This window comes from Myotis nattereri, assembly GCF_964212035.1.
Source record: "Myotis nattereri genome assembly, chromosome: 4".
Taxonomy (NCBI): Eukaryota; Metazoa; Chordata; class Mammalia; order Chiroptera; family Vespertilionidae; genus Myotis; species Myotis nattereri.
The window spans coordinates 42,950,776-42,967,173 of record NC_138079.1 but is presented as its reverse complement, the minus strand read 5'-3'; the positions used below and the strand labels follow the sequence as shown (position 1 = coordinate 42,967,173).

Below are 16,398 nucleotides of genomic sequence, written 5' to 3'. Positions count from 1 at the left end.
AACTACAAGTGTTGGGGAGGATGTGGAGAAAAGGGAACCCTAGTACACTGCTGGTAGGGATGAAGACTGGCGCAGCCATTATGGAAAACAATACGGAGTTTTCTCAAAAAATTAAAAATGGAACTCCCATTTGACCACTTCTATGACTATATCCCAAGAAATCAGAAACACCAGTTAGAAAGAATATATGCACCTCTATGTTCATAACAGCGTGCTTTTACAATAGCTAAGATTTGGAAATAGCCCAAGTGCTTATCAGCAAATGAGTGGATAGAAAAGCTGTGGTACATTTATACAATGGAATACTGCATGTAAAAGAGAAAGAACTCTTACCATTTGCAACAGCATGGATGGACACAGAGAGTATTATGCTAAGCAGGGAAATAAGCCAGTCAGAGAAAGACAAGTATCACATGATCTCACTCATATGTGGAATCTAATGAACAAAACAAACTGATGAACAAAATAGATCCAGAGACATAGAAGCATGGAATAAACTGTTGAACTTCAGAGGGAAGGCAGGGAGGGTGGGTGAGTGGAAAGAGATCAACCAAAGAACTTGAATGCATATATGCATAACCTGTGGACTTAGACAATAGGGTGGTGAAGGCCTGAGGCAGGAGGCAGGGGCAGGCTAGAAGAGGTCAAGGGCGGGGGGGGGGGAGGGGGGAAGAGGACATATGTAATACTTTCAACAATAAAGATTTAAAAAATAAAACAAAAATGTTCAAGAAGTCTCTCCCAAGAGATGCAATCTGAGCATACAACTGAATAATGAGGAGTGTGAAGATCTTGGGCACATGTGTTACAGGTGGCAAAGGCCCAGTATTTGAAACAGTCTTATCCTGTTTGAAGAGCAATAGAAATACCAGCATGGCTTTGGTTCCTGTGGCAAATAAGTGGTTTGCTTATCCAATAGCCATTGCCTTCTTTTCCTGACTGTGAGAGCTCTAATTTCATTCAGACACAATATGTAGACTCAAGGGATGAACCATCATTTGTCCAAGTGAATTATAAAAACACTAGGGGCTCAGTGCAAGAATTCATGCACCTTGAAAGGAACTGTGGGCCGTGAGGCTGTGGTAGGCAAAGGGGCAGGTCTCCGCCCATCCTCTGCACCCCTACCCTGCCCCTCCCGCTGAATGCATGGAACAATTGGGGCTGGCGCCAGCAGTGAGTGCCGAGCGGTGGCTCTGGCACCGGCAGCGGGTGTGAGCGGGTCCGTCCTGGCAGTGGGTACAAGAGGCGGCTGCCGGCCCTGATCTCCCCTCAGGAGCAGAGGGAGGTGAAGAAGCCCTGAGGGGCGATTGAGGCTGGCAGCTGCCTTTTGCACCTGCTGACAGCGCCAAGCAATCGGGGCCGGTGCTGGGTGCTGGCAGTGGGTACTAGCTATTGCTCCAGAGCCAGTAGTGGGTGCAAGCAGGGCCAGCACCAGCAGCAGGTGCAAGCGCCAGGCGGGACTGTGGCGTGCGGGAGCAAAGAATTTTCAGTAACCACCAGAGGCTCTCCCCAATGACAGCGACCGGCGCCCCACCTTGGTCTGGCGCCCCCACTCACCTGCTCCACCATCCTGCCACAGCCAATGCCCGCTATATTCCGCGCACACCCCCTGGTGGTCAGCGCACGTCATAGTGACCAGTTGTTCAGTTGTTTTGCCATTTGGTCTATTTGCATATTAGCCTTTTATTATATAGGATTGTTTAAAAAGACAACACTTGAAGATGGTTAAGTAAAAGGCTGGAAAGAGCTTGGACCCTAGTGACACCTTGGACCATCCAAACCAACTGTAGGACCAACTTCCTTCAGACTTGTGAGAGACATATCAATCAGTTGCCTCTCACTCGAGCCCCGACAGGGTTGGGGATCGAACCTGTGACCTTTCAGTGCATGGGCCAATGCTCCAACCACTGAACCACACCAACCAGGGCTGCAATTCATTATTAAAATAATGAAATGGATATTGACTAAAGATTTATTTACCACTGCCATTTTTATTTTTAGAGAAATTATTATTTAGAACCAGATTAAAAGAAATAAAAGCCTCATAAATAACTTATGAACTATCTTGGCTGAAACTCCCAAATGTTAGCAATCTTTATTTATTCTGACCTCTTATGTTGGGGAGAACATTTAGCATGGTTTCCAGGTATTGTGTCTGCCCACTTTAACCATGTGAACAGTTTCTACCAATTATGTTGCCATCTTAAACCCCTCTCTCTCTCTTTGAAATAGCCCCACGTTTTTGCCCCAGCCTTTTCTCTTTGATAAGAAGGCAACTTCCTTTCATAAGCATGGCTGTCCTTAATACCTAGGGTGGTGACCTAACTGGCACCAAAAGAATCACAAAACAGCGTAGCTCATTTAAAACAGTTTCCTCATGGTTGCCCTGTTCCCCCATTCAGGAAAAAGATTATTGGTTACCATGGCAATCAGCTTCCACAGCATTCCATTCTAAGTAACTACACAGGTGTAGAACAAGCTATGCTCCACGTTCTCTACTGTAGCTCTTTGCAGATCTGCATATTTCTTCAGCCTGTTCTCTGTAATTGTTGTTTAGAACAACCAACCAACCAAACACACAACCTGCAGTCAAACCAGACACTTTTCTCAAAGGCACCATATCCCCATCTTTTCTGAACATTTAAAATTTTACATATATAGTATAATGATCTTCTCACAGCACCAATTTAGACTTTCCGATATGCTTGTTCATAAGTCTGGGATTATATTTGTATCTGTTTAACCATTTTTAGAAAACAAATAATGAATTTACAACAAAAATCAGAGCAAAAGATAGTTCTATAAGATTATTTCCCATCACTCTATATCATTTTTCTTTAGAATAATTTTCTAACTTCCCTCCCTCCACCATAATCCAACCCACTGGTAAAATAGTGGAGACACACTGAAGAGTAAAAACTGTCCTCAAGTCATTACCTTAGAGATGCCAAACACACTCCACCCTTGAGACTATTAACTACTCTATTTCTGTTTAGAACATTATTGTAATAGTAAAAGATGGTTTTGAACAGGCCAAACATGTCTTACTGGCACCCAATATCTGCTATATTGTAGAGGAGGTGGGCTGACTTTGGAGAATCAACTGGATAAATTCTGTTTCCCTACAACTCTTTCATTCTTTTTACTTTTAGGTTTTGCTGTTATACTTAGTTCCTTCATAACTATGTGGCATAAACTAGGAATCTTGAGATTTCTATTGTATGCAGAGATAACTTTTATTTCTAACTAAGACTTTATTTGAAAAAGGTTGTATTTTGGTCATTAAAAAGAGGGAATTTGAAAGGGAGTTGCTGTTATCTAATACAAGCAATTAAAATTAAATCTGGCTTTAACTCTCTTTCCAACAAATTTTTTCTGTCTCCTAGATCTTTTCATTGAGAAAGATGTATCTCATGACCAGTCTATGAACACCCATTGACTATTACCATCTCCTATTAAGGGCATGAAAGTAAACTCTGTAACTAAAACAGATGCCTCCACCCACAGATTCTAAAATCAGAGGGTATTCAGAAGCCTCTCCATAAATTTTCAGAGTGTAGTGGGAAACAGGAACTGTTAAAAATTTGCAAGTCTACCAAAGTACCTTCTGCCTTTTCCAGTAAAAAAAATTATATATATACTAGAGGCCCATTGCACAAAGAGATTCGTGCAATAGGCCTTCCTTCCCCTGGCTGCTGGCACTGGTTTTCCTCCGGCACCCAGGACCCAGGCCTTCACTCTGGCCACAGCAGAGAAGCCAAGTCTCTTCAGTCTTCAGTCATCTTCAGTCTTCAGTCTTCCCTCAGGCCGGAGCCTTCAGTCTTGGCTCCGAGACTGCATATGCAAATTAACTGCCATCTTTGTTGGGTTAATTTGCATACCCATCCTGATTGGCTGGTGGGTGTAGCGGAGTGACACCAATTTGCATGTTTCTCTTTTATTAGTGAGATATGAAGCTCATTATTTTAAAAAACATACAAAGTAATCAGGGTTAGAAATTCATGGCTAGCACTTGGGTTACATCAGGAGAAAAGATATTTACTTTTCGTTGGAAAACCATAGAATGGTTCTCTGACTTCTCTTAAAATTGTATTAGAATTGTTTCAAGAGGGGTGGGAAGGAAAGGGCATTTACTTTATTATTTTATGTCTGAGCAGATATTCCATGAAATATCAAATGTCTTACTTATTCCTTTGGGTACATGAATGTATAGATTCCCTGACATACTACACAAGCTAGGGAAAAAAAGAGCAATTACTGGCAGAATTTTCTAAAGTAAAAGCAGAAGCTGAAGTTAAGCAATCACATAAACTTTGAGTAATTATATCACAATGCACCATTAGATTTACATAGGAAAAATGTTGCTCTGTTTTCAGCTGACAAAAGAGCAGTTGAGAAGCGATCATGTAGCTCTGAAAAGTAGAAACTCTAGGGAAGAGTCAGCATTCTAAAGGCAGGGAGGCAGATGACTCGCTGTTTTCACATTTGGGTAAAGATGAGGGGGACTAAGATTATAACCCAAAGAAGTCATGACAAAAGAGTAGAATGAAGTGTTAATAATGACACAGTAAGCTTGGACAGAAAGAGCAGGAAAGAGAGAAAAGTAATTTCGTTCAGATAGGAAATAATTTGTAGAGAAATTTTAGTAAATAACAATTTGTATTTCAATTTGCAATAGCCAACAGATGACAATATTTGAAGACTGACAGTCCTATTGCTTTATAAATATATATACATTGAGTGGCCAGATTATTATGACCACCCCATCAGTACTTCATTGGGCCACCTTTCGCCTTCAATACTGCGGCGATTTCTTCTTGGCATTGACTCCACAAGATTTTGAAAGGTGATGCGAGGAATCTGACACCATGCCTGTGGAATAGCACTGTCCAGTTCTGTGAGATTTGATGGCTGATGGCTCTTTTAACTTCATCCCACAAATGCTCAATTGGATTGAGATCTGGTGATTGTGGGGGCCACCTAAGCAAGGTAAAGTCTCCCTCATGTTCTTGAAACCACTCCTGCACAATACGAGCACTGTGGCATGGAGCATTGTCTTCTTGGAAGAAGCCATCTCCATTGGGATAGGGTTCCTCTAGGGCTATAAATATATTTTTAATGATTTCAGAGAGAAGGGAGAGGGAGAGAGATAGAAACATCAATGATGAGAGAGAATCATTGATCAGCTGCCTCCTGCATGCCCCTTACTAAGGATAGAGCCCACAATCCGGGCATGTGCCACGGCTGGGAATCCTGGTTCAACAGGTCAACACCCAGCCACTGAGCAACGCTGGCCAGGCAGTTTTAATATTTTATACATATGTAAGAAACTCAATTTATTTGAAAGATAAATTAGTACAAGTTTCTATTAATATGATAGTTGTCAGTCAGGGGTTTGTTTTTTATTAACCTGTTATAATTCTAAAATTACTTTTAATATTTCAAATTGTAAGCAATTAAAATATTAAATTGCTTGATTTTATATGTGAGGATAACCAGGAAGCCTGATTTAGTTACAAATTGGTCCTATTTTGGCTGGTGTCCTTTAATGACAGGCTCCTAAATTGACCAAGAAAATGTAAATACAGAAAGCTGTAGAACCAATATTCCTTAATTAGGAATTATGCTAGTAGTTTAACATTAAAAACATTTTTTAAAAAGCTACACATAGTATAAATTTTGCAGAGTTTTAACTTCTTTTATTTAAACTGCATTGATATCCATTTATAGCTCTCCTAACAACCACTTTATAGGTTGGTAATCCTATGTCCTGGATTTTCCAGGTCACTTCAGATTTCAAATATTTTTTCTATTGTCAAATGATGTGCCTGGGGTTTGGTTTGGAAAATGTGGTCACTGAATGTATAGACTAACTCTGAAATAGCAATGGCCTTTGGTATTATCTAGTAATTCTATTTCTGGGTCATGACTATCACATTAAATCAAATCAAAGTTCATTATTTAAGTCTATCTAATAAACTATCAAAATAATAAGGACATTTTATAACTTGCAGTAATTTGCTATTTGAAAAGCATTCATAATATGATTTATTATGCACATACACAGCTAGTAAACCTAAAAATGGCTATTCCCCTTGCCATATAGGAAATGAAAAACCACATATTTAAGAGGTTTTGTTATCACATGGCCCAAACTAAGAAAGACAAACATAATTGAAATGTGCGTGTGTTAATTTTTTTAAAGGGGGGTTTGGTGGTCTTTCTTATTTTTAATTTCCATAGACTGGAACTCATATTCTTGATAAAGCAGAGTTGAGAGCGTATACTGGCATTTGCTATGTCTATGACGGTAATTATCTAAGATTGACTCATTATCCTGTGCCAAAACTTTGCTCTTTTGCAAATAAAAACACTTAGATTATTTGATGGCCTTCTTCCCTATTAATTACTATCCTTTATTGCATTATAACATTTGTTTATGGCTCTGCTCTTTATTCATTCGTGATTCAGATAACCACTAAGCGGGGAAAAATTGTTTTTAAGTCTCCTATGTCCAGAATAGCATTAAGTCTTGAAAATTAAGGTGATTTTTTTCTAAGTATTGTTAGAAATAATCTATCACTAGTGATCAGGTTTTCCTCCCACATATCCGTGCTAGTTGGGACTAGAGAAGCCCGGGGATGCAGTGGCAATGGAGGTGCGAGTGGGAGACACGATAGCACCCGCTTGACACTTCGGCACTGGCACTGTTGCCATGAATGAGTCACTCGCTTTTGGCACCTGTGTGCCAAAGGAAATCTCTGCCTCTTCCCCCTCCAAGCTCCTCTCGGGCTGTCTCCTGTGCTTTGGCCTTTAAGGAAAAGCGAGAACAGGTGGGCACAGAGGAGCTGGTGGAATCCTCCTCCCCTGCTTCTTCCCTAATTTAGCAGTACTTCCGGCCGCGTGACATCATCCCCCGCACACCGGTGACGTAAGCGGCGGGTGACGTGTGTGCGGAGAAGAGCGCGCTGACGTTGCTATTTAAAGGTCCTCCTGCGGGGAGGATGGAGACAGGGCGCGAGCACCCGGTGTGGGGTGCAGAGAAAGGGGCTGTGGAAGCCGGGAGCGGGGCCAGGAGCCAGCGCTGGAGCAGGGCGCACGGCCCGCCCGCCGCCGACCGCTAGGGGAGGGGGGAAGGAAGGACAGACGGACGGACTGACGGACTCGCTGACCGGACTAGCTCCCCACGCGGGCCGGCTAGGTGCCGCCAGCCTCCCCGCCGCCCTCACGGCTGCAGCCTCCTCCCGCGGCACGCCGGACCCCGCCGGGCCCTCGGGACGTGTCAGCGCCCCAACCCCGGCGTCCGCCGCGGCAGCCGCCGGCCTCCCCCCGCGAGCAGGGGGAGGGACCGCTCTGGCCCCCGTTCTCCCCGCCCAGCTGCCCGCTCCCCCCGCCGCAGCCAGCTCTGCCACCGCGCTGGGCTCACGCGGCGGCGCTGACCTGGGAAGGGGCGCCCTCCGCTCGGCGAGCGTCCGGTGAAGGCGGAGGCGGCGGCGGCTCCAGGGCCGCCCGGGTCGGCGCTGCCTGCTGAGCGGGCGCTGGAGGCCGGCGGTGCTGGGAGTGTGCGGAGGCGGCGGGGCCGCGGACGGAGCGACGCGTGGCGGCGGAGCGGAGCGTGAGAGGCTGGGAGCAGGGGTGGGGGCGCTGGAGCCGCGGCTCTCCGGCGGCTTCGAGTCCCGCTCCCCGCCCCCCGACGCGGAATTAGCCGCCCGCCTGGACTCGGGCGGGCGCCCGTGGACCCTTCAGCTCAGTCCACCACCGCTCGGCCCGCCCTGGCGCTGGCGGCCGGGTACCTGGGCGGCGTGGGGCTAGGGCTAGGCTCTCTGATTCATTCATTCTCCGCCGACGGGAGCCTCGGACCTGCTGTGCTCGGGAGAGGAGGGCAGAGTGGGCAGCCGCGAATGAAGGGCCGGGCGGAAGCCGGGCTCCATTGTGCTCGGCGGCGGGGGGCGGGAAGGGGCTGAGGGAGGTGGGATCGGCCCCCTCCCCCTGCTCTCCGGCACCCACTGCGCCCCCAGCCTGCTGCCCGCCTGGAAATGGCTCCGTTTATTCTCGGGAGAATGAATCGATCCTGCCCAGCCTTCTCTGCCTCCTCCCCGCCTCTTCTCGGCTCCGAGTCTTAGGAGGGAGAAAAAAATATATAAAGACAGACTCCAATGTGGAGTGTTGTGCACGTCGCGAGCTGCCGGGTTGCACCTCGAGGAGATTTTTCTATATAGCCTTTTTCTAATGTGAGTGCAGGGAAGCAGTGGCATTGCTGCTTTTAGGATTTTTATTTTCTCGTAGGGCTCTCTATAAAGTGCACGTCGCATTGGGTTGCACGCTCCACCCCCCGGGACCTGGGGTGGTGGAGAAATTTGAACCCGCAGCCTTAGTAGCACCGAAAAGACCGAGTTACCTGCCTCTCCGAGAGTGGCGGAGGACCTGAGCGAAATGACCACCCAAGTCATTTTTCCTAGGACTCTGTGAAGCTGGATTCTGCGTTTTCCAACACGTAGACTCATTTTGTGGAATAGAGTTGACCGCTGTCTCCTCCGCGCAGCATTTTAACTCTAATAAGCAAATGCCACCTCTGTGTGAACGTTTTGGTATTTCTGAGAGAGAAATCATTTTATACAAGGGAACTAATTGAATTGTCAGCATTACTGAAATACCTCCAGAAAAGGACCTCGGGGGTGGAAAAGCAACTGCGAAATAGCAGAAGGAGAAATTCCTCTGGAAGTTATTCCGTAGCCTAAGAGCAGAAACTTCAGAGCAAGTTTTCATTGGGCAAAATGGGGTAAGGATTTTTGTGTTTAACACAGCTTTGAACGTGTGTGTGTGTGTGTGTGTGTGTGTGTGTGTGTGAGTGTGTGTGTGATTGAGCTATGGTGGCGATTGTCTGTGTTTCATGTTTTCAAACAAATTTGCCACCTTGCTAAACTGGCCATACTTTAAAAATATAGGTGTGTGAACCTTTTAACAAGATTTTTTTGTTTCTTTGTACAGTGACACCTGAGGTCATAATTAAGAAACATACGTTAATAATATTTAAGACAACATACACTGCACTTTACTGGTCAAACTGCCACATCAGTTTGTAATCAAAATCATGTCTTGGGTTTTGTTGCCGTTATCTTTCAGGGAAGTACGGTACTGCATTCTCCCAGTACTTTGAGAATAATCAGTTGCACAAAGAAACAATTGTAATGAGTGGTTAGACTACAGTCCTTGAAAATGATCCAATGTAAATTGTTACCCACACTGCCCTCTGCTTTGCCCTTGAGTACCCAAAGTTAGAATGTACAGAATTGATTTATTGGAGCATTGAAATGAAAATCCGAAAGCCTTACTGATGGGGTCTCCACGGTGCCAATGCACTTGGTAAGAAATCAGAGCTTGAATAGAAAAGAGCTTTTTATTGAAGGAACTTGTTCATTTCTTCTGTTGTTTGCTTTTAAGCTCAAGTCTTCAGTTTGTGTTGACAATGTCAGATCACCTTCTTTCAGATCCAAAGTCAACTGAGAGTGCATTTTCCAACCTTTTATTAACTCTTCATGCAGTAAATTGATAAAATGCTAGTGATTTCCTAATTTAAGCCAGAAACCCATTAAATATTAATGGAATAATGATCTAAGCATTTCATTCACAGATTGTTGATGCTGTTTGTCAAAGAGAAACTTCTAGAATTTTCTCCCTCTCTTTTTTTGTGTGTGTGGTGGTTGAACAAACATCTAAAATGTACTCAGGGGACAGCAATCAAAAGGATATACTTTGAAATTCATTGTGACATTTTAGGGATGTGCACACCTAAACTTACTTTCTTGAAACTTTTGGAGGAAAGTTCTTAGATACTACCTTTTTTGTTGGAGTTAGAATTTGAAGTGTATTAACTTGAACAAGTTTGAAAATGTAGAACATATATTGTAGGAGTCCTTCTTCAGGAATTAATGAGAAAGAGTGATAATTTTAAAATTTAAATGACAGTGGATGAGAACATATTTAACTTGCATGATTTAGAGCAATTAAAATACCTCATTCTATTTCTAGTGCTTTGTGATCTGAGGCAAATTACTTAACCTGTATGAACTGTTTTCTAATCTGTAAAATGAAGATCTTCGATGAGTTTTTAAAAAATGTGTAGTCTATGAAAGTGAATTTTTTTTCCTTTCTGTTTTGATGATTACTAGTTGGTTTCTTAAAGTAAATCTTTCAGATGGAGAGATTGTTTTCTCTAAGCAATTTTTAAGTATGTAAATAATGACATTTGAAAAATGTTTTGGATGAATTGCACCAATTTTAATAAGAGGAAATACTGAAAAATACTACTTAAAACCTTGGAAATATGGCTTCTCTTGATATTCTACACTTTTCTGTTTAAAACATGTGAGAGGAAAAAATAATCAAGGGGCATTTTTTCATGTTGAAGACTGCATTCTCTCTAGAATAGATGGTGGAGTAGTAGCATCATGGGAGAAAGTCATTAAATCTGCATCAATGCTCTTCATTTTACCAAGGGAAGGTTGGTATGAACTTAATACTAAGGGGACTAGTGTTTAATATGTGAAAATAAGCCCCCACACATAGCATACACTTTAGATACTTCAGTGTAATTAAATTTGTTTATGAACTTATTTGTCTTTTTCTTAATAAAATCTTAAAGGTGGACTGGAGAGGAAAAGGAATATTTATGTCATTATTTTTCTGAAAGTCTATATTTGGGTCTATTACTCTTTCTTACTAATACACTTACTTAAGCAGAGTTGTCAAGAGAAGATGGATAAGTGAAAGTAGAAGAACATACAGAGAAGGCATTTGTAGAAGTTCCTATACTTGGTAGGTGTTCATACCTAGTAAGTGTAGAATAAGCACAGTCTTCAGCACCTATTTAAAGCAAAAGGAAACAGAACTTTACATGGTTCTTTAAGTTTTACCCAGGCAATCCTGAATTACCTTTCTCTAACAGATATCTAAAATTTAATATAATGGGTGAAGTTTCACATTTTATGAATATATTTTTGTTAGGTTATAATAATAATTTATCTTTGCCTTAATTATGGATAAAATTGCAAGTCTGGGGCAAACTAAGCAAAAGGAATTATTTTTAAAGAAAATGATTAGTTAGGGCAGAAACAAACATAGCTCATGTAATAGTAGTTTATGAACTATGGTGGAAACAGAAAAGAACAGCTGAAACTGACAGTTGGCCGAGTCTGTCAAAGTATCTTGGATGCTGCCTGCACTGTTTTCGATTACACTGAAGGCAGTTGAAGTAGTGGCTTGTGAAACGGGTGTACCAGACCTCCCAGAATCACAGCATTCATGTATGGAAAATAAAGCCTACAGAAAGCTTCGAAGCCTGGGTGAGGGGCCCCTGTTAGGTATGACCCCGGTCTTCCAAGTAGCCTCATAATGAGAGCGGTGAGTCAGTAGCTATTTCAGAACTATTACAGTAGGTAACAGAAACCAAGTAACTTCAATGAGTTACTTCATGCTACCTTTTGTTTTGCTTAGCTCATATTGGCGATTTAGTGCCATCAATGTGTGAATAGAGAATTCTCCCTCTCCCACCCTCCACTAAGAGTTATTTATAAAACCTGATTCTCCCTGCTATGGAGGTCTGATAATGCTGTTTCTGATTTGTCTCACCTGCCTGTGAGAACCTCTGGAAAACCTCTTGCCCGCCTTTCCCTAGATAACCTCCTGAAGCATGGAAGTGGGTGCTGCTGCATTGCAACCTGAACTGAGTTCCTTCGCTGAGCGAGGAAGCTGACACCTCCTCTTTCTGCCTTAGGCTACTGGGTGCTGCTCTTTGGGAGCTATTGTAGCAAAAATGAGGAAACCTTGATCCAGCGCTGCAATATGGACATGCGTTGTTGCAAAGGCAATCATTTCTAACATTGGAGAAGTTAGATGCAAGTCCCTAATTTTTTATTTGTTCATTTTGCCAATTTTGAACCCCTATCCTATGGCATGTACAGTGGCTCGGTGCTGCTGATACAGAGACTAGTAAAATGTATTCCTTCCCTCAGAGAGTCTATAGTTTAGAAGTTGGGAAGACAGTCAAGCCTAAAATTAAAAAGGACAGTGAAATGTCTAAGAGGCTATAATATAGGTTATAATTCCTCATAGAGGTACAAAGTGTATGTGTCATTAGCTGCCAAGGGAAAGATAACGTGTTTGTGGAAGAGGTAACATGTAGTAAATAATGAAAGATGTGTGCAGGGGCGCTTATAGACAAATGAGAGGGCATTCAAGGCAGAGGGAATAGTGTGATTGACTGCACTAAGACACGGTGCTACAAAAGTTTGGCATGGTGAACTTGGCTTTTTAGGGTGTAGCAAGAGCTAGACTTAGAGCCTTATGCAGGGGCCAGGTTAGAGGGCCTTCTAGACCAAACAAAAGCAGGTATTTTTCAAGCTTTTTGGGGCAATGGTCCAATATAGTAAGATACATAGTTTTATCTCAAAATCTACTGCACACATATAGAAATGATAAAATGTTGTGAAATAATACACTTTGTGTGATGTATTCTGGTATTTTTTCTATTTTTAAGAAAAAAATGACATTTGGGACTCAATAAATTGATGGTAGCAACTGGTAATTTGAAAACACTGCTCTTGGCTTTGGGAACTCCACTAAAGAGTTTTAGAGTAGTTCCATGAAGGGTCAGGGAAATAAGGTGAGAAAAGTTTTAAAAACCATTTAGAATTTGGTTTTATATGTTGTGTCCTGTGGAAAGACCAAGCCAGAGCAATGGACCCTGGCTAGAAAGGGGAAGTGGATAGATGGGCAGGCCCTGGAAAATTCCATGGTACAGGAAAGGAAGGATGGTGATGAATTGTGTGTGGTTGTCTGAACAGTACGTTTTTAGGATTAGGGCATTTATTGTTCAGAGGTAAAAATGTAGGACATGGCATGGTATGTTCCTAGCAGAGCTGCTTACTCAGATGGGCAATGAGACAGTGAATTTGGGACTTTAAAGGAGTTTCAAGTCCTTTAAAAGGGACTTTCTAGCTCGCATACAAACACATGGAAAGTAAGAGTGAGGATATTTAAAAAATTCTACCAAGCAAGTAATTAAAGGGTACTTGGAGATGCCAGTAATATTTGCCTTGTAAGCTGAAATGTTATTTGTCCTGTGACTAACATCCTATATAATAAAACCCTAATATGCAAATCAACTGAACTGTGGAATGAAGAGTTGCTATGATGAGCACTGACCCCCAAGGGCAGATGCTCAATGCAGGAGCTGCCCCCTGGTGGTCAGTGCACTCCCACAGTGGACCACCGTCAGCCAGAAGCTAGTCTCACTGCTGGCGAGCACAGTGGCAGTGGCGGGAGCCTCTCCTGCTTCCACCGCAGCACTAAGGACACCTTGAGGGGATGTCTGCCTGCCGGCTTAGGCCTGCTCCCCATGTTCTGGGGAGAAGGCACAGGCCAGGCTGAGGGACCCTGCCCTCCAGTGCATGAATGTAGTGCACTGGGCCTCTAGTAGAATTATAATTTTATATCTATCAGCATATATCAGGAAGATATCAACCATAAGAAGAGTAGAAGAGTTTGCATATTTTGAGAATAGGCCCCCCATTTTATTGAAATATGATTGATATAGCATTATATTACCTTAAGGTACACAACAGTAATGATTTGACATATGTATATATTGTGAAGTAATTACCATCGTAAGTCTAATTAACATTCATCACCTTACACAGTGACAAAGTTTTTTGTGTGATGAGAGCTTTCATGAGAATAGGTTTATTTTTGAATATGTTAATGAATAATTGAGTCCACTCCACTCAATGAAATTTTGAAATAACTCTTTTTTTGTTTTTAAGTTTTTTTTTTGAGGTAACATATGTGGACAAGGTGACCTTTGCTCTTTGCAAATGTCCTTTTCCCCAAATCTGCAACCTATTTGTGTCTATGACCTATTGTTTTATATAGTGAGGACTTTTAAACTGCTTCTTCTTGCTTTTATTTCCTTTTGCCCTTGTTAGTTCACCCTCTTTTTTCTTGTCCTGGTGTTATAGGCAAGGATAATAGCAAAGGACTCTCAGGGCTTTTTTGCTGGCTACAATGCACTTACCCACTTAAAGGTAGTGGAAAAAATGTAAGCCCACTCCCACCCTCAAACTTCTGCCTACCTGCCTTTGCTCCTGTAATTTTCTCCTTACTTCCCAGCTTCTGTTTGCTTCAATGTTGGGATTAGCAGTATTCGTCTGAGCCCTCGTTCCCACCATCCCCTCCAAAAAAAAAATTGAAGGAGAGGGAGAAATTTTCTTTTCCAAATCTGATGGTGAAGGGATGGGTAGGCCATCCACTCTCCACTGACAGGTAACATGATCTCTATATGAGGTAGCAAGTTGTGTTATCATGCCAAGTTGCAGGAATTATTATTATTTAAATTTATAAAGATATTTTATAATGTCTTTTTTAAAAACTGGATTTGATTCTAGAGTTTTTAAAATGAAAATAAAAACTTTTTGGCTAGTTTTTCATATTCAGCAGGACACAAATTGAATGAGAGGAGGAGTATCAAGATTATGGCACTTGAGTATTTGTGTAAAGCTATTAGTAAGACTGTATAAACTAATCAATGTTGATTACATTAAGAATCTGTGTAAATTAACTTTTGGGAGGAGCAAATACTATTAGAGCTGGGATCATTTGGGAGACAATAGATACAGTACATGATGTTTTTGGCTCTGGCCTGAGTTTTTTATAAGAATGAAATAGTGATTATGAGAAGCACATTAAGATGTGATTGTGTAATTCTTGAAAGCAAGGTATATTATGTCATTTTGATTAGTCATATTGTGTAGACATTAATCTCTTTTAAAAACATCCTATTGATCCTATTTTTTTTCCTTTCACTTGTAATTTTTTTATTTTGATTTCCTGCTTCTCAAATAGAAATTAAACTTCCACAACAAACTTGCAGACCTATCATGAGCAAACAAGTGTATATACAAAAATATCCTTTCAAAATATAAAAATATAAAGGGTGTGTTTAGGGGAATCTCAATTTTGGTTCAGTACTATAATTTATTCAATAATTTTGAAATGAAGTCATAATATAAATCTGGAGTGTGACTTATTTTGGGGGATTAGAGAATCATAGAAGTTGATTTCGGCTAATTACTACCTGAAATGTTGTTATTCATGGCAGTTAAGGGACTGACAAAGGAAACTATCTTTATACATAGTTTGTAAACTCAGATTAGTTTTCAGTGAATGTCTCCGATGAAAAAAGGTGCTTAGATCTTAAAAGGTCCAACCTTCCTACTGCCACAAGAAATTTTTCCTCCAGACCTTTGATGTTTAGCTGAAATACTTATTTTTGTTATTTAGAATTATTCCAAGTCACTGTACAGAAGAGTAGGGAAAATGAATTACAACTGCTTAATGTTTCCTGATATAATTTTTAGATGACTGATATAAGACATTTTAAATAGCTTTATTTCTCAACTAGTTAGGATATGTTTATTTGAATGAAATGAGCAATTTCTTGTTTGTTTTGTAATGCCTTATGATCTGTGGCTTACCCAGTAAAGTGACCCTATAGTTTATAAGGTTGATTGTGTTCATGGAATAAGCGAGAGAGAGATTTAGTCCTAGAAATCAAAAAAGACTTTTCCCTTTTAAGGTAGACTACAGGAGGAAGGCAAAGAAGTTAGTGTTTTCTTTCTTGTAGAAAAGAAAAGGAAAGAACTTAGCAATCTAATCAGTATTTTCTCTTCGTAGTACAATTTACCTTTGCACTTTTTCTTTTTAAAAAATCACCTTAAAAAAATCACCTTAACACCTAACATTAGCTTTAAAAAATAGCTTTGCTTATGAACATTTTCTTTTAACGTTCTTTCATAAAACATGAAACATTTCCGTGTTATCTTTGAGAGGAGTTGACAACCAGTTCTTGAAGGCAGAGCAGTTTTTGTAAAATCACCAAACAAGAGTTAGATAGAAATTAAACTCAAACAAACAAAACACTGTGCTGAGGAACCACAGATATCAAAGCAGCTTTCATTACTTTATAAGGTCATTTTAAGTCATGTTTGTTACGTCGTGTCTACTGGCACATCTGGATCCATGGGTTCACATGTCTCAGAATCTAGAGAGCTGCAGAACAGTGTCCTTAATTCCCCCTCTCACCCCCACACCTCCACCCCAGCTCACCTCACAGAAGGGCTTGCTCCTCATTTGTTCCTGTTTTTAGTAGAAGAGCCTTAATAGAAATGGACTGAGAGAGACAGCTCTGGTACAGGTTTATATGGATACTATATGTTACATTTCCTAAATACTTAGTTCATAGTATAGCACACACATGCAGTATAGGTTGAAGGGATCTGGAAAATTAGACCCCATTTTTAGTATCTAAAAAATCCTGATTCCTAGCAACTGGATATACAGTAG

General features: G+C 41.4%; 2 protein-coding genes across 2 annotated transcripts in view; one reads left to right on the top strand and one right to left on the bottom strand.

Moving 5' to 3' along the window:
- The window catches only part of TENT2 (terminal nucleotidyltransferase 2), a 95,972-nt gene extending 88,438 nt beyond the window's left edge, over nt 1-7,534 (bottom strand). The window contains exon 1 of the mRNA XM_081088803.1: nt 7,441-7,534. The gene's annotated coding sequence lies outside the window, so the exon portion shown is untranslated. The remainder of the gene's footprint in view (nt 1-7,440) is intronic.
- Nucleotides 7,535-7,592: 58 nt separating this feature from the next.
- The window catches only part of HOMER1 (homer scaffold protein 1), an 85,606-nt gene continuing 76,800 nt past the window's right edge, over nt 7,593-16,398 (top strand). Inside the window, exon 1 of the mRNA XM_081088799.1 lies at nt 7,593-8,779. Coding sequence (XP_080944925.1) covers nt 8,775-8,779 — 5 coding nt within the window. The 5' untranslated portion in view covers nt 7,593-8,774. The remainder of the gene's footprint in view (nt 8,780-16,398) is intronic.